Source organism: Phocoena sinus, chromosome 18, assembly GCF_008692025.1.
Source record: "Phocoena sinus isolate mPhoSin1 chromosome 18, mPhoSin1.pri, whole genome shotgun sequence".
Taxonomy (NCBI): domain Eukaryota; kingdom Metazoa; phylum Chordata; class Mammalia; order Artiodactyla; family Phocoenidae; genus Phocoena; species Phocoena sinus.
Genome location: NC_045780.1, coordinates 21867833 through 21889640, shown reverse-complemented (window position 1 = coordinate 21889640; position 21808 = coordinate 21867833). Strand labels below are relative to the sequence as shown.

Here is a 21808-nt window from a genome sequence, read left to right as displayed (position 1 = left end):
AACAGGACTGGGGGAAACAGAGACTCCGCTCTTGGAGGGCACACACAAAGTAGTGTGCACATTGGGACCCAGGGGAAGGAGCAGTGACCCCATAGGAGACTGAACCAGACCTACCTGCTAGTGTTGGAGGGTCTCCTGCAGAGGCAGGGGTTGGCTGTGTCTCACCGTGAGGACAAGGACACTGGCAGCAGAAGTTCTGGGAAGCACTCCTTGGCGAGAGCCCTCCCAGAGTCTGTCATTAGCCCCACCAAAGAGCCCAGGTAGGCTCCAGTGTTGGGTTGCCTCAGGCCAAACAACCAACAGGGAGAGAACCCAGCCCCACGCATCAGCAGACAGCAGATTAAAGTTTTACTGAGCTCTGCCCACCAGAGAAACAGCCAGTTCTGCCCACCACCAGTCTCTCCCATCAGGAAACTTACATAAGCCTCCTAGATAGCCTAATCCACCAGAGGGCAGACAGCAGAAGCAAGAAGAACTACAATCCTGCAGCCTGTGGAACAAAAACCACATTCACAGAAAGATAGACAAGATGAAAAGGCAGAGGGCTCTGTACCAGATGAAGGAACAAGATAAAATCCCAGAAAAACAACTAAGTGAAGTGGAGATAGGCAACCTTTCAGAAAAAGAATTCAGAATAATCATAGTGAAGATGATCCAGGACCTTGGAAAAAGAATGGAGGCAAAGATTGAGAAGATGCAAGAAATGTTTAACAAAGACCAAGAATTAAAGAAGAAACAAACAGAGATGAACATTACAATAACTGAAATGAAGAGTACACTAGAAGGAATCAATAGCAGAATAACTGAGGCAGAAGAACAGATAAATGACCTGGAAGACAGAATGGTGTAATTCACTGTTGTGGAACAGAATAAAGAAAAAAGAATGAAAAGAAATGAAGACAGCCTAAGAGACCACTGGGACAACATTAAACGCAACAACATTCGAATTATACGGGTCCCAGAAGGAGAAGAGAGAGAGAAAGGACCAGAGGAAATATTTGAAGAAATTAGAGTCGAAAACCTCCCTAACATGGGAAAGGAAATAGCCACCCAAGACCAGGAAGCACAGTGAGTCCCATACAGGATAAACCAAAGGAGAAACATGCCAAGACACAAAGTAATCAAATTGGCAAAAATTAAAGACAAAGAAAAATTATTGAAAGCAGCAAGGGAAAAACAACAAATAACATACAAGGGAACTTGCATAACGTTAACAGCTGACTTAGCAGAAGCTCTACAAGCCAGAAGGGAGTGGCATGATATACTTAAAGTGATGAAAGGGAAGAACCTACAACCAAGATTACTCTACCCAGCAAGGATCTCATTCAGATTCAGCAGAGATATTAAAACCGTTACAGATAAGCAAAAGCTCAGAGAATTCAGAACCACCAAACCAACTTTAAAACAAATGCTAAAGAACTTCTCTAGGCAGGAAACACAAGAGAAGAAAACGAACCTACAAAAACAAACCCAAAACAATTAAGAAAATGGTCATAGGAACATACATATGGATAATTACCTTAAGCGTGAATGGACTAAATGCTCCAACAAAAAGACACAGGCTCCAACCAAAAGACACAGGCTGGATACAAAAATAAGACCCATATATATGCTGTCTACAAGAGACCCACTTCAAGACCTAGGGACACACAGACTGAAAGTGAGGGGATGGAAAAAGATATTCCATGCAAATGGAAATCAAAAGAAAGCTGGAGTAGCAATACTCATACCACATAAAATAGATTTTAAAATAAAGAATGTTACAAGAAACAAGGAAGGACACTACATAACGATCAAGGGATCATTCCAAGAAGATATAACAATTATAAATATACATGCACCCAACATAGGAGCATCTCAATACGTAAGGCAACTGCTAACAGCTATAAAAGAGGAAATCGACAGTAACACAGTAATAGTGGGGGACTTTAACACCTCACTTACACGAATGGACAGATCATCCAGTCAGAAAATTAATAAGGAAACACAAGCGTTAGATGACACAATAGACCAGAGAGATTTAATTGATATTTATAGGACATGTCTTCCAAAAACAGCAGATTACACTTTCTTCTCAAGTGCACACGGAACATTCTCCAGGATAGATCACATCTTGGGTCACAAATCAAGCCTCAGTAAATTTAAGAAAATTGAAATCATATCAAGCATCTTTTCAGACCACAACGCTATGAGATTAGAAATCAATTAGTGAAAAAAACGTAAAAATTACAAACACATGGAGGCTAAACAATACATTACTTAATAACCAAGAGATCACTGAAGAAATCAAAGAGGAAATCAAAAAATACCTAGAGACAAATGACAATGAAAACACGACAATCCAAAACCTATGGGATGCAGCAAAAGCAGTTCTAAGAGGAAAGTTTATAGCAATACAAGCCTACCTCCAGAAACAAGAAAAATCTCAAATAAACAATCTAACCTTACACCTAAATGAACTAGAGAAAGAAGAACAAACAAAACCCAAAGTTAGCAGAAGGAAAGAAATCATAAAGATCAGAGTAGAAATAAATGAAATAGAAACAAAGAAAACACTAGCAAAGATCAATAAAACTAAAAGTTGGTTCTTTGAGAAGATAAACAAAATTGATAAACTATTAGCCAGACTCATCAAGAAAAAGAGAGGACTCATTAAAATTAGAAATGAAAAAGGAGAAGTTACAACAGACACTGCAGAAATACAAAGCATCCTAAGAGACCACTACAAGCAACTCTATGCCAATAAATGGACAACCTGGAAGAAATGGACAAATTCTTAGAAAGGTATAACCTTCCAAGACTGAACCAGGAAGAAATAGAAAATATGAACAGAACAATCACAAGTAATGAAATTGAAACTGTGATTAAAAATCTTCAAACAAAAAAAAAAAAAAAAAAATCTTCCAACAAACAAAAGTCCAGGACCAGATGGCTTCACAGGCAAATTCTATCAGACATTTAGAGAAGAGCTATCCCCCACCCTTCTCAAACTCTTCCAAAATATAGCAGAGGGAGGAACACTCCCAAACTTATAATTTGAGGCCACCATCACCCTGATACAAAAACCAGACAAAGATACTCCAAAAAAAGAAAATTACAGACCAATATCACTGATGAATATAGATGCAAAAATCCTCAACAAAATACTAGCAAACAGAATCCAACAACACATTAAAAGGATCATACACCATCATCAAGTGGGATTTACCCCAGGGATGCAAGGATTCTTCAATATACGCAAATCAATCCATGTGTTACACCATATTAACAAAATTGAAGAAGAAAAACCATATGATCATCTCAATAGATGCAGAAAAAGCTTTTGAAAAAATTCAACACCCATTTATGATAAAAACTCTCCAGAAAGTGGGCATAGAGGGAACCTACCTCAACATAATAAAGGCCATATGTGACAAACCCACAGCAAACATCATTCTCAATGGTGAAAAACCGAAAGCATTTCCTCAGGAACAAGATCAGGAACAAGACAAGGATGTCCACTCTCACCACTATTATTCAACATAGTTTTGGAAGTCCTAGCCATGGCAATCAGAGAAGAAAAAGAAATAAAAGGAATACAAATTGGAAAAGAAGAAGTAAAACTCACTGTTTGCAGATGTCATGATACTATACATAGAGAATCGTAAATATGCCACCAGAAAACTACTAGAGCTAATCAATGAATTTGGTAAAGTTGCAGGATACAAAATTAATGCACAGAAATGTCTTCCATTCCTATACACTAATGATGAAAAATCTGAAAGAGAAATTAAGGAAACACTCCCATTTACCACTGCAACAAAATGGATAAAATACCTAGGAATAAACCTACCTAGGGAGACAAAAGACCTGTATGCAGAAAACTATAAGACACTGATGAAAGAAATTAAAGATTATACCAACAGATGGAGAGATGTACCATGTTCTTGGATTGGAAGAATCAATATTGTGAAAATGACTGTACTACCCAAAGCAATCTACAGATTCAATGCAATCCGTATCAAATTACCAATGGTATTTTTTATAAAACTAGAACAAAAAATCTTAAAATTTGTATGGAGACACAAAAGACCCCAAATAGCCAAAGTGTTGAGGGGAAAAAATGGAGCTGGAGGAATCAGACTCCCTGACTTCAGACTATACTATAAAGCTACAGTAATCAAGACAATATGGTACTGGCAGAAAAACAGAAACATAGAACAAGATAGAAAGCCCAGAGATAAACCCACGCACCTATGGTCAACTAATCTATGACAAAGGAGGCAAGGATATACAATGGAGAAAAGACAGTCTCTTCAATAAGTGGTGCTGGGAAAACTGGACAGCTACATGTAAAAGAATGAAATTAGAACACTCCCTAACACCATACACAAAAATAAACTCAAAATGGATTAGAGACCTAAATGCAAGACCAGACACTATAAAACTCTTTGAGGAAAACACAGGAAGAACACTCTTTGACACAAATCACAGCAAGATCTTTTTTGAGCCACCTCCTAGAGTCATGGAAATAAAAACAAAAATAAACAAATGGGACCTAATGAAACTTAAAAGCTTTTGCACAGCAAAGGAAACCATAAACAAGACGAAAAGACAACCCTCAGAATGGGAGAAAATATCTGCAAACGAATCAACAGACAATGGATTAATCTCCAAAATATATAAACAGCTCATGCAGCTCAATATTAAAAAAACAAACAACCCAATTCAAAAATGGGGAGTAGACCTAAATAGACATTTCTCCAAAGAAGATAATACAGATGGCAAAGAAGCACATGAAAAGTTGCTCAACATCACTAATTATTAGAGAAATGCAAATCAAAACTACAATGAGGTATCACCTCACAGCAGTTAGAATGGGCATCATCAGAAAACCCACAAACAACAAATGCTGGAGAGGGTGTGAAGAAAAGGGAACCCTCTTGCATTGTTGGTGGGAATGTAAATTGATACAGCCACTATGGAGAACAGTATGGAGGCTCTTTAAAAAACTAAAAATAGAATTACCATATGATCCAGCAATCCCACTACTGGGCATATACCCAGAGAAAACCATAATTCAAAAAGACACATGTACCCCAATGTTTACTGCAGCACTATTTACAATAGCCAGGTCATGGAAGCAACCTAAATGCCCATTGACAGATGAATGGATAAAGAAGATGTGGTACATATATACAATGGAATATTACTCAGCCATAAAAAGGAACGAAACTGGGTCATTTGTTGAGACGTGGATGGATCTAGAGACTGTCATACAGAGTGAAGTCAGTCAGAAAGAGAAAAACAAATACCGTATGTTAACGCATGTATGTGGAACCTAGAAAAGTGGTACAGATGAACTGGTTTGCAGGGCAGAAGCTGAGACACAGATGTAGAGAACAAACATATAGACACCAGGGAGGAAAGCCACGGGGGGTGGTGGTGGTGGTGGTGTGATGAATTGGGTGATTGGGATTGACATGTATACACTGATGTGCATAAAATTGATGACTAATAAGAACCTGCTGTATAAAAAAATAAATAAAATTCATTGAGGACTAATAAGAACCTGCTGTATAAAAAAATAAATTAAATATTTTTAAAAATAAATAAATAAAATAAAATAAAATTCAAAAATTTAAATAAAAGACGAAATTTCCTTTTTCAAATTGTTCCGTAGGGCCAGAACGGTCATTATTTTCAAGTCCTCAGCCTTGCCACAGTAAAAGAAAATTGTTTCACTAGTTCTTAACTCTTTACTCACTTTCTTCTTTCTTCCCTCCATCTTGCAATCTCCTCTGGAGTGTCTAACTTGATTTTCTTCATACCAGGAGCATGCGTCTATGGGGAAAATGTCTGCTGAATATCAAGAAGCGTATTGTATGCTTTTGACTAAATCTCAAGTATTATGGGGGATAATGGAGACTGTGTACCCAAAAGTAAATTTACTAGCAGAGACAATTTTAAAACTAAGTAAGCAAGCTTTATCTATCCTTATTATGACTTTTCCTTTAAAGGAAAGAGAAATTTTCTCTTGTCTTTAGATTAGTACTACTGATAAGAAAAAAGTCATAATATCATTTTGGTTACAAAGTAAATGTCACCGAACACTTGATTGATATTAAATACCCAAATGAATTACCTGCCAACCAAAGTTAAGAAAGTTAGCTAGAGAAATAATAATATACAAAACAATTTGAAACAACATGGTATAGTAAAACAGAATTTGCCATCATGAAATTCAAGTGCAGGGGTCAGTTCTGAGACCCTGGGCAAATCATTTTACCAATCTGTTAAATAGGGCCAAGATTTATTTACTTTACACAGTGGCTTACAAGGATAAAATTGAATAGTAGATGTAAAAATGCCTTACGGTGTTCTGTGTACAGTGTTCTGTGAATGTTACTCATTAGTAGGCTATGTACATAGAGAGCTATGAAGATAATAAATCAATGAAATAAAAAGAGCATGTAACAAACAAACAAAAAAAGAACTTACATTTCTCCAATGGAATTGGACAATCTTCTCATGTGCACTAAAAGAGCAATCTACCTCAGGGCACTGTAAGAATTTTTAAGAAAGGCTACTCAATGTTTTCCATAAAAAATTTATCTTACTACTATATATACAGACATATTCTGGTCATATTACATAGTATCCCGTCTATGTGCTGTTATCACTGAATACCTAAAACAAAAATCACTCCAAACAGAGTTGCACTCTCTAAGTATACAGTACAGTAATGCATATCATTTACTTCTCCATTTGAGTGAATGCATGACATCAGCAATGTTGTAAAATGTTCTTAATTCCTAAAGTTAAGGGGCACGCCTACAAACTGAAAGAGAACCTTTCCAAACTAAGAACTTTCTTTTTAACTTTTTTACTTCTCAAATATCCTGGTTAAAAGTACTTAATAAGGTGTAAACCATCCATAGACGGTGCTGGGCCAAGGCAAATTACACTGTGTGGTTAGTCAAGGGCAGCCTTAAAGGAGAAAGAACTCACAAAGGCGCACGGAGCAACCGGAGGAGAGGCCCAGCCTCTCACAGAGCAGACGAGGCGCATACATACAAACAGCTGCCAGACCTCCCTTCTCTTTTACTGTCATCTCACACTTCCTGAAGCAGTGGGCTTCCCACCCTCAAACTGCAAATCCCAGAGTCACTGTCCCAATTTGGCAAGTCATCTAACAACATTTCTATGGAAACTATAAACTTTTAAGGGAAGGAAGCTCAGAATTTCTACCAAATACACCCATTTTGCTAAATAAATATCAGGACAACTAAGAAAACCTACTTTCATATGTTCGGACATGTGTTTATCATACTTCTCTTGATTTTTAAAACCACGATCACAGGTATCACAAAAATAGTGAAAAACTGGTTCCTTTCTTTTCTGCAAACAAAAATGAAGAGGCATTAGGCTATTGGTGAGAACGCTAATCATCAGTAAAAATACAGTACATATTTTGATTTTTCACACAACCCTTACAGGTGGCAAAAACTTCTGAATACATTTTTAATGAAGGGATGATTCTGTTTTTATTTTTAACAAATACATTAGGAAAAGCCAGTCTTGTTAAAAAACTTTAAATCTGAGTAAAGCTAATATAAATTGTGAGTAGATTTAAAATTGGTAATCTAATTAAAACTTAATAGAGCATATGTCAAAATGACCTAAAAATAAATATTCAGGGTAAAAACAGTATTTCTTCTTTTAGGAAAAACAAGTGCGTGCGTGCGTGTGTGTATATTTTAACTACAGAATGAGAAAAAAAGAACTATTTAGGTAAATATTAGTTTTTTTAAATTCCCAATTTACTATTTTTATGTTTAAACATAAAATTAAAATGATTATTACAATGATAGGCTATATAGGGCCCCAATTGTTCAATGTTGAGATTATGTTAATAAACATACTTTCACAATATTTTGTTAATATTAGTTACATAGTTTTGATGCCAAAATGAAGGGTACTAATCTCATGCTGTAGATTTACTCAATTTATTCTAAACTAATAAAATTATTTACACATCTTAAAAGTTGAAAAACCAGATTATAAGCTACATCACAATAAAAAAAGCCTATTTTAAGACTCAGTTTCTGAACATAATGAAGGGTTGTTCCTCATTAAAAAAACAAAAACTTTTAATTTCATCCTTCTCCTCCCAATATGCTAGTAAAATAAATAAATTAAATATATAATATATATTATGTATAACATATATATTATACTTTTGTTTACTTCATTGAAGTTTAATAACATTTACATTTATCTGTAATCATAATTCCCCATTATATTTACTCCTGATACTATAGTGAAATGGATTAAATGTTTTCTTTTTCTACAATTTCTCCATTTATTTCTCAAAAAGATTTTGCTTGAAGTTTTTACTTACAGCCAAGACCCTTAAAGATCCTTGTATGCAAGGCTCTGCTGTGTCAATAATGAATGCAAAACACTGAGACAGTTATGATTGAAACACAAGATATGAAACAGTGACATAGGGACCAAAGTGTCACATTCAAGAACATCTTAAAAAATACCCTTTTTTTCTGTTTTCTCCTGGGAGACATGTTGAAGTCATTGACCTTTGCATCATGTTTTCGTGGAAGATAAGAATGTTTAACTGAAAAACAAAATGAGACCCAGAAATGTTTGCAACTATACAATTATTTAAAATTTTGCTACAGAATGTCATAAATACTTGAGAAAAACAGTGGTAAACTACTTCTAGGCAGAAAAGTAATCCAAACAAATTAACAAAGATTAAGACTAGTTTACCAAATAAACATTTTTCAAATTAATACATATTGGTAAGATTACATGTCCATAGGTGCTTTTTCCTCTAAGTAACGGAATGGACAAGCTAACCTGGTAAAATTCCTTGTAGTTATTTCAAACATTAGAAATGTAAACCAGGGACTTCCCTGATGGTCTAATAGTTGACTCTGTGCTCCCAATGCAGGGGGCCTGGGTTCAATCCCTGGTCAAGGAACTAGATCCCATGTGCCGCAACTAAGAGCCCACATGCTGCAACTAAAGATCCCACAGGCCGCAATGAAGATCCCATGTGCCGCAACTAAGGCCCAGCGCAGCCAAATAAATAAATAAATAAAAATATTTTTAAAAAGAAAAAAGAAATGTAAACGGTGCTGGAGCCAAATGGAGCTCTTTCAGCATCAATTTTACATCAGGAAAACAGACCCTTGTGAAATACATTTCTTCTCAAATATTTTTCCTTTCTTATTGCCATGACCCAACTCTGAAACCTCGATCTTTCACCCAGATCACTGTGACAGCCTTCCAGACTGGCTTCCAGTTCCTAAGTCCTCTCTTCCAACAGACCCTGCACACTGACACCACAAAAATAATCCTCCAGTCATCACAACCCTGCTCAAGACCCTGGAAGCAAGTAGCTACTCAGGACTCATCGAAGAGTCCTTCGATGAGATCCCACTTTATTTTTTCACCCTGCTCTTCCCTGTACCTTCCACATACTATTGCTTCAGTCACACCAGAACACTGCAACCTTCAGAACTCACCTTACACTGACACCTCTTTGCTTCCACCTAAAAAGTATCTCTTCCAGAATATTAAACATCTCCCAATACACTTCTTCCAAAAGTTTTCCCCAACTTTCTCCATACTCTGAAATCTCCTTTTATATGCCTCTATCACCAGTCACACTGCATTGTGATTTATATTTATGAACGCATCTCACCTCGCTTGGGACTGTCTTAGGCACATTCATATCCCCAGCATTAGGCATAGAGTAAACACTGATTTGGATTCAACTTAATGTAAATTGAATTGTTCTAAGCGAACAATTGCATGGCTTTAAATATGATCTCTGCTAATGACACCCCGATTTACAGCTCTAGCCACAAACCTCCCCTGAAAGTACAAACTAATAGCTAACAGCCAGTTCAGTATCTCTACTTGACACAAATCATATTCCAAACTCAACTCCTGGTCTCCTTTCTATATCTACTCCCTCATCCTTCCACTTGCTTGGCAAAAAACTTTAAGTTATTCTCGTCTCCTCTTTACATCCCACCCCACATCCAATTCCTCAACAAATTATGCTGACTCTACCCTACCTTCAAGATATATCTAGAATCCAACTACTTCTCATCACCTCCTGAGCTCCACCTTGGTCCAAGTCCCCAGTATCTCTCACCAGGTTAACTGCAATACCTTCTTAACTCATCTCCCTTTCCGTCATTTCCAATCAGTAGCCATATTAACCCTTTGAAAACATAAATCAAAGCATGCCACTCTCCTGAACTAAACATATCATAACAGTAGAAGTCCCACGATCTACAATGCCCTCTTCCTCTATTGCCTACGACTCCACCCCAGGCTCAGTCCTTTCTTGCCTCACTGGGTTCCATTCTGATCTATAGCTTCTGCCTCCAGGTCTTTGCACTTGCAGGTCCCTCTGCCTGTACCGCTATCCCCCAGATACATGCTCTGCTCTGATCCCTCACCTCCCTGAAGTCTTTGCTCCCATGTCACCTTACGTACGACTGACACTGACATTTAAAACTGCACTGCCTGTCACTCTGCTCTCTCTCCATAGCACTCACTGCCTTCTAATACACCCTGCTTTCTTTTGTTTATTGTCTGTCTTCCTACACCAGGAGATTTAAGCTCAAAATAAGGATATTTGTATGTTTTGTTCACTGCTATATCTTCCCTTCCTGATTCATAGTTGGAATTCAATAAATAATTAAACTGAATGAACAGGCAGGAAAAACATAACTGGAACGAACTGAGACATTAATGACCAGACTCCAAGAGTGCAAGGCAGTATCAGAAGGGGAGAGAGCAACAAGGGTGGAAAAGGAGAGGGAAGAAGGGAAAAGGAAAGGTAAGGGGTGGTACAGAGAGGAGTAACAACCTACCCGGAGTGTTGTGGGACTGCCGATGCCAAGGAAAAACACCAGGAGACTGTGTCCAGTACCATGATGTTGAAGCCTGGAAATTCCAGGAAGGCTGGCCATTGAGTTGACGCTGAGAATCAAGGGGGGACTGAGCGTCGAAAGGGGGCTGTGCCCCGGGAAGAATCTGGGCGTCAAAGGGGGGAGGCGCCTCGGGGAGTCTCTGGGCCTCCGCGGGGGGCTGCGCGTCTGAGGAAGGTTCGGACCCTCCTGCGGGAAGCGACGAAGGCGGTGGTGGCGGCGCCGGCAGCATCGCCCAGAACATCCAGTTGTCCGGCAGCGAGGCACCGTCCCTCAGAGGCTCCAAAGAGGGGGTCACCTCGGGAGCTGAAAACCACCCCGTGCGAGGAACGCAACCCCTTGCCTGTTCACCCATGCCATCCGCCTAGCAGGGAAGCCAGCGTGCGAATGTGGAGCAAGCCTTAGGCGTCACTTCCGTTATCGCTAATGAGACAGGTCAGCCAATCACAGGCTGCTACGTCATTGGTAGGGGCCGGAAAAGCTTCCCTCATTTTCTGCGTATGGCGGGCTACCTCACGGGGATTTGACTCGGCGTGGATACACCTGTGTGCGGGACCAGTGTCTGCCACCGCGGATGGCGAGGGATCTTATCGGGCCGGCATTGCCTCCCGGCTTCAAGGCCAGCGGGTCAGCGGAGGACGAGGAGCGGGACCCCAGCCCCGGTAAGCGGCGGCATGTCCCCTGCCCGCCAGGCCTTCCCACCCCGTCTCTGGCCCGGCCCAGTTCTCAGAGTACTGGTCCCGAGGCCCGGGAGGGCGGAGGAGTGACGAGTGGGCGCGGCCCCACCCGAGCTAACTTTCCTTCCCAAGCGTGGCCGTGGGGGCTGTAGAAACGAGCTTTGGCCTGGTAATCATTATCACCAAGAAGTATTCGCATTTAGTTCTCGATGGGCTGGACGCTGTGCTAAACAATCGATGCACATTCAGTGATTTAATACTCTTGGCCACTGTATAAGGTAAAGATTATTATTTCGTGTTGCAAATGGGGACACTGAGGCCCAGGCTGTTGCGCATACCACACAGTTAGTTAAGTGGTGGAGCCCGACTTAGAGCGAAGCCCGTACTCCGAACCTCTGTGCCTTCTTGCCTTCTAACGTGCAACGAATGCCCTTGGCTCTTGCAGAAGATGCTCTGCGCCCTAGCCCCCGAGCTGCCTTCCTAGCCTCTCGCCCTGTCCTGACACACACGGCTCAGAGCTCAAACCAATCCGAGTTTCTGCGCAGTTCTTCAATTCTCTAGGCTTCTTCGGCCCTCGCCCTGCTCTTCTTGACGTACCTGACAAACTCCCACCTCATCCTTCAAGCCCTAACTTCAGTGTCACCTCAGTGTGGAAGGCTTTCCACACTCTCCCAAGCATTGTCACGCCCTCCTCTTTACCCAGGGGTTTTTTGCCTACTTACTTAACGTCACATATTTAATACACTGTTTTCAAATAACTTGCTGACATATCTGTCTCCACCATTGCACTATAGTCTTCTAGCCTTAACACATAGCAGGCACCTCGTATTTGCCAAATAAATGCTTCTCTTCTCAGACTCCTCCGTGATGAGTATCCATCTCCTTTCACGTTTGTACTAATTTGTAGCCTGGGACTGACTGAAGTTGGAAAAGAGCAAAGCTGGAAGAATAACTCTTCCATTTCTGAATCTAATTTGCATTCTTTGACTGCCCAGAGGCCGTGTTTCCACCTAGAGGTTTCTTTCCAGGTCTTGTTTCTGCTATAGCTGTTAAAAAGTTAGGCTTTTATTTTAGCAAGGAAGGTTCCATTCAACTAAGGTTGAAGAAAAGTGGGGTTAACCAAACTTTTTATTTAGCACACAGGTCTGAGATGGACCAAATTAATTTTATTTGAATACTCTGGAAAACTGAGTGCTGGGAAATGTCCCCTGAGATCATGTTAAAAACTCGGGGGTGCAGATGTTTTCTCAAGACCAGTCTACATACTCCAGACACTGCTTTGTGTAAGCTGAGTGGAGCCTGGGCTCTTTTGACTCTGACTTTATTCTCCTCATCTGCGGCAACCTTCACACCACTCATCCCAGCCACATTTGCAGTCACACACTGGATCCTATTCCACCTCTGAAAACTTTTTTTTTTGTGGTGGGGGGGGGGCGTACTGTGCAGCTTATAGGATCTTAGTCCCCTGACCAGGGATTGAACCCGGGCCCTTGGCAGTGAGATCATGGAGTCCTAACCACTGGACCGCCAGAGAATTCCCCCATCTCTGAAAATTTAAATTCAGATCTTATTCTCAGCCAGAACCCCTTATTCATCCATCATTCTTACTCAGTTACTCTCATTACATTTTTTTTATTTTTTATTTTTGTTTTTAGTCTCATTGAGCCATGTGATCTCTGCCTCAGTCTGTTTTGGCCTTAAATTTCCTTTAATTACTTCTGTCCCTGCTCAACTTAGCCTCCATGGTCCGTCCATTCATGCCTTCTCTTGCCAGTGTTTTCAGCTGCCTTATCCCATTTGGCATTCTGTTAAACCCATCTAGCAAAAACTCAGCCCTGGATCAGTCCAGTCGTTCACCCCTGATGAGCCCACACCCAGGCTTCCAAGTGCTGCTAGAAGAAACCTCACCCCTCCACAGGCTAATGCTGCTAAAAACTATAGTCTCCTCCCTGGCTGGGTCCACAGTTCTGCCCAGCCATCCTCAGACGTTTCCCCACGCAGGTCTCCTCCCCCATGATCAACCATGGCTTTTTAAAACCTTCTCTTTCTTCTTTACACTCTCTCTCCATCTACTTCACAGAAAAAGTAGATGCCATCTTAAGAGAACTTCCTCACTTTTCTGGCACAGTACCTGGAAACTTTTCCAAACTTCTGCCCAACTCTTTCGTCTTCCCTTTGATTATAATGCAAGAGGGGAACTACCACCTTCCAAGGCTAATCCTTCCATTTTTACTCAGAACCCCTTCCCTCACTAGTCCTGGGCGCTCCTTGCCCTTAGCATTTAACCAGAACATTCAAATCGTTCCCATCTTCGTGAAGACTACTCCACATCCCCCAGTAGCTACTCTTCTTTCTCTCTGACCAACTCTGGATCCTCCCCATTTTCTCCTTAACCCACTGCATTCTGGCTTCTGTTCTTGCCAATCCACGGAGACCACTCTCACCAATTTCACTGTGGAAATAAATGAAGACCACCCACCAATCGTCTCAGCACCTTTTTGCTAAATTCAAGGCACCCTTTTCAGTCCTGACCTCGTTTGACCTCACAGCCACATTTCCCCCTGGTGATCCCTCCTTCTCTCTTCTCTTGGTTCCAGCCACTCTGAACACATTTCTAGATGTGCCAGGCCCTTAGGCTTTCAATTCTTTGCAGATGCTTTTCCCTCTGCCTGGACCACTCTTCCTCCAATCCACACTCCCTTTGCCCAGCTAACTCAATCTCATCTTTTAGCCTCAGCCCAACCATCATGTTTGTTTGTTTTTAATTTATTTATTTATTTATTTTTGGCTGTGTTGGGTCTTCATTGCTGAGCCGGGGGGGCGGGGCTACTCTTCGTTGCGGTGAGCGGGCTTCTCATTGCAGTGACTTCTCTTGTTGCGGAGCATGGTCTCTAGGCGCACAGGTTTCAGTAGTTGTGGCACACGGGTTTAGTATTTGCGGCACACGGGCTCTAGAGCACAGGCTCAGTAGTTGTGGCGCACAGGCTCTAGAGCACAGACTCAGTAGTTGTGGCGCACAGGCTTAGTTGCTCCACGGCATGTGGGATCTTCCAGGACCAAGGCTCAAACCCTTGTCCCCTGCATCGGCAGGCAGATTCTTAACCACTGCGCCACTGACGTCACTACCTACTCCCATCAAAAGACGGTTGGGGCTTCCCTGGTGGCGCAGTGGTTGAGAGTCCGCCTACCGATGCAGGGAACACGGGTTCGTGCCCCGGTCCGGGAAGATCCCACATGCCATGGAGCAGCTGGGCCCGTGAGCCATGGCCGCTGAGCCTGCGCGTCTGGAGCCTGTGCTCCGCAACAGGAGAGTCCACAACAGTGAGAGGCCCATATACCACACACACACACAAAAAAAGACAGTTGGATGCTCCTTATTGACATTTCCATGACTTAATCCTGTCACAGGATCAGCTAGCTTTTCCTGAACCAGATAGTAAATATTTTAGACTTTGCCAGTCAACAGGCAAAATCAAGATTATTATAAAAATATGTATATAACAAGAGAGCAAAACAAATTTCCACAAATCTTTATTGTTGAAATTCAAAATATAATATAACAGTATAATTTTTTTGCAGTTTAAGTCTACTAATGAGAAGAATGGAACTGCTTTGGAGGGAATAACGTTTTGTTTAATTGGGGTTCAGAGTCAGTGTTTCCTATTATAATCAATTGCTGATCTATAATGAGATTTAATGTGCTTTTTACTTAGTACTTCTTTTTGTATGCATAATTCTGTGTGATAGATATTACAAGGGAAATATAATGGAATATATGACATAATCTCTATTTTCATGGAAGTTGTAATCTACTTGTAAAATTACCATTGCAGTAGAAGAGCTACCTTAATGATGCGCATCACTGCTTTAGGAAAGAGATGGAATAGTTCATTATAAATGCCTAAAACAATTTTTTGAGACATTTTATATAGTTCTGAAGAGTGATACCTATAAAAAAAAAAGTGAAGCTAGGGGGCTTCCGTGTTGGTGCAGTGGTTGAGGGTCCGCCTGCCAATGCAGGGGACACGGGTTCAAGCCCTGGTCCGGGAAGATCCCACGTGCCGCGGAGCAACTAAGCCCGTGTGCCACAATGACTGAGCCTGCGCTCTAGAGCCCGTGAGCCACAACTGCTGAGCCCACGTGCCACAACTGCTTAAGCCCGCATGCCTAGAGCCCGTACTCCGCAACAAGAGAAGCCACTGCAACGAGGAGTAGCCCCCGCTCGCCACAACTAGAGAAAAGCCCACGCGCAGCAACAAAGACACCAACGCAGCAAAAAAAAAAAGAAAGGAAAGGAGCTAAAAAGGAAAAAATACTTCTCTCTTTAATACTTAGGAGCAAGAGGAAGATGGAGAGAGCCAAGAGTGAAATGTAATCCCCTAGGCTCTTTCATGTTAAACTATAACCGCCTAGAATTTTGAAGAAAGGGATATTTATGGAAGGTTGTATGCTCCCTTGCTATATTCTAAAAGGTGCTTTCTCTAGGAATTAGTAGTACATACAAAGATAAACCAGAAATCAGTAAAGGCATTATTCATTACGGTCAGAAGTCAGGTATAATCTCCACTTATAGTTGGGGAACCTTTACAAACGAAGACATAACTGTTCTTCAGTCTTAAACAGCAGTTGGAGATATGAATTTTATCTTTTAATTCTTATTGTTTTCCTCTTTTTGCTCATTGATTGTTCTTTTCTAGGCATGCCGTATTACCAGTTTAGCTTTTTTTAAAATATATAAATTTATTTATTTTTGTCTGCTTCGGGTCTTTGTCGCTGGGTGTGGGCTTTCTCTAGTGCAGCGAGCGGGGGCTGCTCTTCGTTGCGGTGCGCAGGCCTCTCATTGCTGTGGCCTCTCTTGTTGAGGAGCACGGGCTCTAGGCATGTGGGCTCCAGAGCACAGGCTCAGCAGTTGTGACGCACGGGCTCTAGAGCGCAGGTTCAGTAGTTGTGGCACATGGGCTTAGTTGCTCCGCGGCATGTGGGATCTTCCCAGTCCAGGACTCAAACCCGTGTCCCCTACATTGGCAGGCAGATTCTTAACCACTGTGCCACCAGGGAAGCCCCAGTTTAGCATTTATTTTCTATAATTCCTTCCTTTATTTAATGATACATGGGAGAATGTAGAAAAATGCATCCAGTTTTTTAAGGTAAAAGTTTGGATTTTTGAAGTCAATTTGTTGTGTATTGAGTACTTGTTCTATGGTAATACAACAAGGAGCAATAGGAAAAGAATTTCAGAAATAGACCAGTGGTTCCAACACTGAGCCTGCTTTCTCCCCTGAGTTTTATATTAATATACCCAAGTACCACTGATCATACCACTGAAATTTCTAATGGGCATGTTAAACTGAAGGTGTGAAAAACAAGCTCTTAGCTCTTCCCCCAAACATGCTTCCCTCCTAGTCTTCTCCATATTAGAGAATAGCATTACCATCCTCCTGGCTAGCTAATCAGGCCAGAAACCTACGACATCCTCAATTCCTTTTTGGCTCTCACTTCTCACATCCACACCATTAGCAAATCCTGCTTCTTCAAAGCAGTTGCAAATCAAACCATTTCATATCAGCTTTCTAACTCATCTCCCCTACTCCTGATTCCCTGTTGACCACAAGCTGAGTTTTTTGTTTTCGTTTTTGTTTTAATAAAAAAGCTAATTCAGATTATATCTCTCCAGACTCAAAACCTTGCAGTGACTGCCTGTTATAACTAAAATCCAAACTCAATTACCACAGCCTATGCTCACATTTATGGAGTGCCTGCTGTATGCCAGATATAGTGTTATATGCTTTTCAGGTATAATGTGTATTCTTCACAACAGCCCTATGAGATTGGAACTACTGTTAACCTCACTTTACAGATTAAGAGATTAACACAGGAAGGTTAAATAATATCCAGATCACACAGCTAGGAAGTGGCTGAGCTGGAATTCACAGCTGGAGTCTGGCCCCAAAGCATATGGTGTGGCCCCTTTGAACCATCCAGTTTTGTCTTGTCACTTTGCTTACTTTGCTCTAGCCACACAGGCCTTTTTGTCCCTCAAGCACATCAAGCTTGTTCTCTCCATAGGACTTTCACACTAGTGATTCCTCTATCTAGAATGTTCTTCCCTCAGATTGTTGCCTGACCACTGTCATCATTTAAGTCTCCCGACAAATGTCTTCTCAGGGGAACCTTCCCTGACCTCTGTCTTTAAAATTACCCTCCCACGTATTCACAGTCACCTTTTTTTATTTGTTTCTTTTTTAAGTTGTTTCTCTAGAAGTACTTACTCAATAAATATTTGTTGAATGGATGGATGTTGACTTTGTTGAATGTTGTTTAATATAACGGTTAAGAGGTTCATATCCTAGCTCCACTATTTAGTTGTGTAAAATTGGGCAAGTTACTGTCTCTCTGTCTCAGTTTCCTCATCTGTAAGCTAGAAGTAATACTGCTTTCCTAATAACGTTGTTGTCAGAATTAAATAGGGAAATGTGTGTAAATCTCTTTTAAGTTTTTGTTGTTATTAATACTGAAGGAATAGCATACCTGGGAAGCTCTTTGGAAAATCATATTTCCAGGCCCTACTCCAGGCCAACTAAGTCAGAAACTCTGGGGCAAGGGCCCAGGAATCTCTTTTTTAAAAATATTTTGGCAAGTCTGATAAACACCCAGGCTTGGGAAGTATGTCAGTAGAGTTTTAGCATCACTGCTGAGGATCGACATAGACAGTTGTGTCTGTGTGACATCATACAATGACATCATGCAATAATTTATAATTTTGCTAAGTCATGAAGTGAAAGCAGTTCACTATGGTGAGTGGGCACAGAACACCCTTACCTCTTCCTTGGCATCTGCATCCCAATGTGACCTCATTCTCTTCTCTGAATCTCTACTCGTAAGCAGGAGAATTTAGAGTGCCTCTACTTTTGTTTCTGCTTGGAAAATCATCTCAAACAGAAAGCTAACTGAGAAGTATGGTAATACCAATAAAGGTATTTTTAAGTGGTGATTCTTAGTCAGAAACCAGAATGGATAATTTTGATTTTTACCATGTTAGACCATGGAATGGCAAATTTGTTGTTTGGTTAGCTCCGTGATATAAATATTGTCTACCATACGCTGTCCATAAGGAAAAAACAAAATTATGAAACCATTTTGGCAGTTGCACCAACCAAAATTGCAACCAATGCAAAAATTGCAAGATGTCAGGCAAATTATGTTCTATTGCTATATTTATAAGTTTGGGTGTTAAAGCTTTTGTGAATCTCGTAGTTAACACTGTGTAAGACATGATTTCTGCCTTCCTGGAGTTGGAAAGACAAGCCCACTGTACACAACAGGAACAAATGAGATTAAAGTCCGTAATAAATGATAGCCAGCCAGTGCTAAGAATTTCAGAAAAGAAAGTGTGAAATGTCAGCTAGGGAGTTCATTGAAACAGTTGTGGCTACTTATGACATACACAAGACATCTTCTTTAGTTGCAGGACCAGCTCTGCCCCCTAATTATAAAAGCAGTAGTTCAAAATCATCAGACAGCGACGAGGACAGTAGTTCTTTGTCTGAAGAAGGAAATCAGGAATCTGAAGAAGATGACACTGGTCCAACTGCAAGGTGAGTCACTTATTACATTAAATGGTAAACCAATCTTCCAATCTGGTGTACACTGGCTAGAACAGAGAGCTAGTAAGGGGATATCATAACCTGCATTTATATAGCACAGGAAGAAATTACTTCATATGGCATTTCCTCATGAACTACCTTTCAGAAAGAGATTTATTTTAGTAGTATATAGCTCTGGAGATATCTAGAATTTCAATAAAAGTCTTATATAAAGGAATTTTCCTTAAGGTATTATTGAAGTGATTAAATATTCTAAATAAACCATACATCTTCTTTTTAAAATTATGTATGCAGGGAACTCCCTGGTGGTCCAGTGCTTAGGACTCCGTGCTTCCAATGCAGGGGGCACAGGTTCGATCCCTGGTTGGGCAACTAAGATCCCACAAGCCGCACAACCAAAAAAAAGAATATGCTTTAAAAAAAAATTATGTATGCAGTATGTGCTTTTTGTTTAAGTAAATGAATGATTCCCTCTGACCTAGCCTTACTCACCACAGGTCGATGTAAATAAGAAGTCAAATCTTTGTTTATTATTGGATAGCAAGGTCTTTTTTAAAGCATTTTAATGAGTAAGAGACAGAAGTAGCAACTTGAAGCCTTTACTTAAGTGAATTTGAAAACCAGTGCCATAAACTTTTTGCTCAAAAATATCTAGCAAGTAGAGTATTTGAAACTTCATTGAATGGACTCTTAACACAGAAGATATAGAAAATTGATATATTACTGCTGTAAAGAAGTAACCAATCTCTATTTTTAGACCATAAGTGAATTTCAAGAAAAGATTAGTATAAGATCTGTGGTAGATTTTTTTTCTTATTTGGCAAGATTATTTTATTGTTTCAGTGTTTGTACAACTAGTTGAAGTTAATGTTCTTTTAAAAATGGAAATTTCTCTATGAAGAAAATTTTGACATACATGCATAAAATTACACTACTGTGTTTTCAGAAAACAGAGGAGAAATCAGGATGACGATGATGATGATGAAGGGTTTTTTGGACCAGCCCTTCCTCCTGGATTTAAAAAGCAGGATGATTCTCCTCCAAGGTGGTAATGTGTACTACTTCCTGCCAGTCTTTTCTAGTGTCCATTAATTCATTAAAGAGTTGTCTGAAATTGTTTTTTAACTTAATGTGTTTATATAACATTTGAAATAAATTTGAAGTAAAAATAACTAATTTTAAAATTTATATAAGGAAAATAATTATTTACACGTTTATGACACTATATTTTATAATTCATAAAAAAATTCCACATCTCTTATTTGATACTCACAAGAGCGTTCTGTGGCAGGCTGGGTGAAACATGACCCTTCTTCCCTATTTTTTTCTAAACAAGTAAGGTTGCACACACAGTGGTACACCTGGGGCTGGAATCCTGGTGTTTGACTTCTAATTCAGACGTCTTCTTAATTATTTATTGAAAGAATAGACAAATCCCTAAGTACCAAGTTACACAGTTAACTTCACTGAACCTCAAATTTGTCATCTGTGGAATAAGATAGCAACACGTACCTTACAGAATTGTCGTGGTGATTGAGATTTCATATTTATATATATATATATATATACATGTGTGATTCTTATATAGTGCCTGGCACAGAATAAACAGATAGTAAATACTGATTCCTGTCTTCTCGGAATTATAAAATATTTAACTGCTGAATATGAAATTGCACACCATATTGTTTATAATTCATAACATTGTATCCCAGTATGCAAGAACAAGTAGAAAAGGCTGTTGTACATTTTATATTCAGAAGTTATAATCACACTTGTCAGCTTCTAAGTTTTATATAACTTTTGGGGAGTAACTGCCTCTGACTTCAACTCAAAAAACACTTTTTGTTGCGAATGTAGTCAGTTTCTGTAATGGCGTCAGCAAGTAAAGGGATGCTCATTGAAGAAAAGAAAGAAGAGGAATAGGCAGTCCACTGCCTGTTTTTGTATGGCCCCGAGCTAAGAATGATCTTTAAGGGGTCATTAAAATACAAAGATGAATATGCAACAAAGACCAAATGTGGCCCTCAGAGCCTAAAATTTCCTGTCTGGGTTTTTATGGGAAATTTGCTGACTGCTGGGAAATAACATTCCTTTCTAGAAAATAGATTTTTAGATACATAGCAATTTCTTTCTATTTTGACAATAGTAAAATATATGTTTGAAATAAACAGGTGGAAGCATATATTGGAGGCAAAACCTCATACACATCCACAGCATGTGCCGTGGTTATGTTCCTTTACTATACTTTAAGATTTTATGTGTTAGTGGTTTTATCCTCACAAATTCCCTGAAGCCAGAGAATTGAGCTGTAATTGCATTTGTAGATCTGCTAAAAACTGTACTCAGAAAAAAACCCATACAGCACTTCCTTATACTTTATAAATGATAACTAATTTGATCTAACAATGCCACACTTCCGCATTTTTCATTTGCAAAATTGTTTTGGTTCATAGCAGTTTTATGAACCAAGGCAAGAGGTAATTAAGTGGCCAGGATCAGACCCCAGACCTTGTGACTCTAGTACTATTTTTGTCCTACCGGGAAACCTGTCTGTAAGACTCTAATTGAACATAGT

General features: G+C 39.9%; 2 protein-coding genes across 2 annotated transcripts in view; one reads left to right on the top strand and one right to left on the bottom strand.

Moving 5' to 3' along the window:
* NUFIP1 (nuclear FMR1 interacting protein 1) overlaps window positions 1-11343 on the bottom strand; it is a 44081-nt gene extending 32738 nt beyond the window's left edge. The window contains exons 1-5 of the mRNA XM_032611465.1: window positions 10896-11343; window positions 8532-8614; window positions 7282-7380; window positions 6481-6543; window positions 5747-5823 (exon numbers count right to left, since the gene is read on the bottom strand). Of these exons, the coding sequence (XP_032467356.1) occupies window positions 5747-5823; window positions 6481-6543; window positions 7282-7380; window positions 8532-8614; window positions 10896-11307 (734 nt within the window). The 5' untranslated portion in view covers window positions 11308-11343. The remainder of the gene's footprint in view (window positions 1-5746; window positions 5824-6480; window positions 6544-7281; window positions 7381-8531; window positions 8615-10895) is intronic.
* An 85-nt stretch (window positions 11344-11428) lies between these two features.
* GPALPP1 (GPALPP motifs containing 1) overlaps window positions 11429-21808 on the top strand; it is a 30423-nt gene continuing 20043 nt past the window's right edge. Inside the window, exons 1-3 of the mRNA XM_032611466.1 lie at window positions 11429-11614; window positions 19092-19224; window positions 20180-20278. Coding sequence (XP_032467357.1) covers window positions 11527-11614; window positions 19092-19224; window positions 20180-20278 — 320 coding nt within the window. The 5' untranslated portion in view covers window positions 11429-11526. The remainder of the gene's footprint in view (window positions 11615-19091; window positions 19225-20179; window positions 20279-21808) is intronic.